The 1,922-nt window shown below is 38.7% G+C and overlaps 1 protein-coding gene across 1 annotated transcript in view; it reads left to right on the forward strand.

Annotated features, from left to right (window-relative positions):
- LOC104778598 (methylsterol monooxygenase 2-2-like) overlaps positions 1-985 on the forward strand; it is a 2,954-nt gene extending 1,969 nt beyond the window's left edge. Inside the window, exons 4-7 of the mRNA XM_010503051.2 lie at positions 6-82; positions 180-392; positions 480-560; positions 655-985. Coding sequence (XP_010501353.1) covers positions 6-82; positions 180-392; positions 480-560; positions 655-727 — 444 coding nt within the window. The 3' untranslated portion in view covers positions 728-985. The remainder of the gene's footprint in view (positions 1-5; positions 83-179; positions 393-479; positions 561-654) is intronic.

Below are 1,922 nucleotides of genomic sequence, written 5' to 3' on the forward strand. Positions count from 1 at the left end.
TTGAGGATTTTGTCTTTTATTGGGGTCATCGGATCTTGCATTCAAAATGGCTGTACAAGAATGTGCACAGTGTGCATCATGAGTAAGTTTCCACTGTTCACCATCTGTTTTTAATGTCAATGCTTGGCAATATTAGCTTAGATGAATTTCTAAAAAGCAACCATTTAATGATATCCCAGATATGCCACACCATTTGGTTTGACATCAGAATATGCTCACCCTGCTGAGATTCTATTCCTGGGTTTTGCTACCATAATCGGTCCAGCTCTCACCGGTCCCCACCTGATTACTCTCTGGTTATGGATGGTGTTGAGAGTGCTTGAGACTGTTGAGGCACATTGCGGTTATCATTTCCCATGGAGCCTCTCCAATTTTCTTCCTCTGTATGGAGGGTAAGATCACACATCTAGCCAGCTCTCTTGAATCTCGAATCTATAATAACTTGTTATTAATGGAGTTTTTAACTAATTTGGTTACAGCTCTGACTTCCATGACTACCATCACCGACTGCTCTACACTAAGTCTGGCAACTACTCTTCAACATTTGTGTATATGGACTGGTGATCCTCTGAACTATATATCTCTTTGCTTTCCAGAAAATATCCTAACTAGTTTTTAGTCCAGTGTGTAATTCGTCTCTGGTGTTCTCTGCAGGATCTTTGGTACTGACAAGGGATACAGAAGACTGAAGACCCTTAAAGAAAATGGTGACGTGAGACAAAAGTGAAATGACCAGTATGGATTGCAGAGTACATTTGTCTCCGGAGAGGTCTTATTCTGCAACCTCTCCTTTTCCTTAACATTTTGTTACCGGGTTGCTGCAACTGTCGTGTGTCTTAGTTTATTATGTGTGACTAGAATTGCTACAAATGTGGCATATTTGGGAAAAAAAAAAAAAAAGAACATTTGGTACTTCAACTGATTATGTTGTTTAGGTTGGGCAATTGAATCATTTGGTATGTGTCATCGATTTGAAGTTCTCTCTTATTTATTTGCCAAGTAAGTTAAGATGCTGCCACCAATTCCATTGTCCACGGGTAATACAACGGGCGTTACCCATGGCGTTACCCACTGATACAATTCGATCTTAAAAAAATGGGAATACTGTACCATGTTTTGTATTGCTTTGGGTCTGTTGGGTTCGGCCCGGTCCATTTGATGCACGTAGATTCACTGACTTGGTCGTTTTCCTTCCGAATATAAGGACAGCTAACTTATGTTGACATTCTATCTGATCAGTGAACATGTTTAGATGAAACACTGATTAGGTCAGATTAGATCTCAATCAAAACAATCACCCGACACCGACACGTACAAATGCGCATATAAAATGTGCATCGGTCCTTTGGTGGGTCACGTCCTTTATCCGTGGTGTAGGGTTTCTTTGTTTACCTCTTTGACACGTCCTTCCCCTGTTATCCTCTCTCACTATCATTTCCGTGAGATTTTGAATTTCTTCAAACACAAAAACTGCTCACTCGTTGTAAAAGATTAAAGTCTCTCGTTTAACAAAAGAAAATTCCCGATGATGTTCAATCGAAGATCACCACCACGTGTATCTGAAGTCCGAACTAATTGGTTTTGTTATAAAAGCAAAAGAAATATGTACATCACTTTTTATTAATTGAAGAATTTTGAACTGATTCCACCTAAGACAGTGACACATCCCGTCTTCCTTTTCTGTTTGTTCATTACTTCATTACACACAACGAAGAAAGGTAAAAAAAAATGGTTACAGAACAAAAAAACCACCCAACCATATACCTCCGGTTTAGCTGTTTTTAATGAACCGGGGAATATTTTTTTTGCAACCAATGCTTGCATTTTTTTTTTCTCTCTCTTTTGGGTTCGGAGATGAAGATTTGAGCTACCTTCGTCCCAAGGAAAAAGAATCATTTTAAACGAAAAAAAAAAAAAAAAAA

The sequence above is a fragment of the Camelina sativa genome, chromosome 3, assembly GCF_000633955.1.
Source record: "Camelina sativa cultivar DH55 chromosome 3, Cs, whole genome shotgun sequence".
In the NCBI taxonomy this organism is placed as follows: Eukaryota; Viridiplantae; Streptophyta; class Magnoliopsida; order Brassicales; family Brassicaceae; genus Camelina; species Camelina sativa.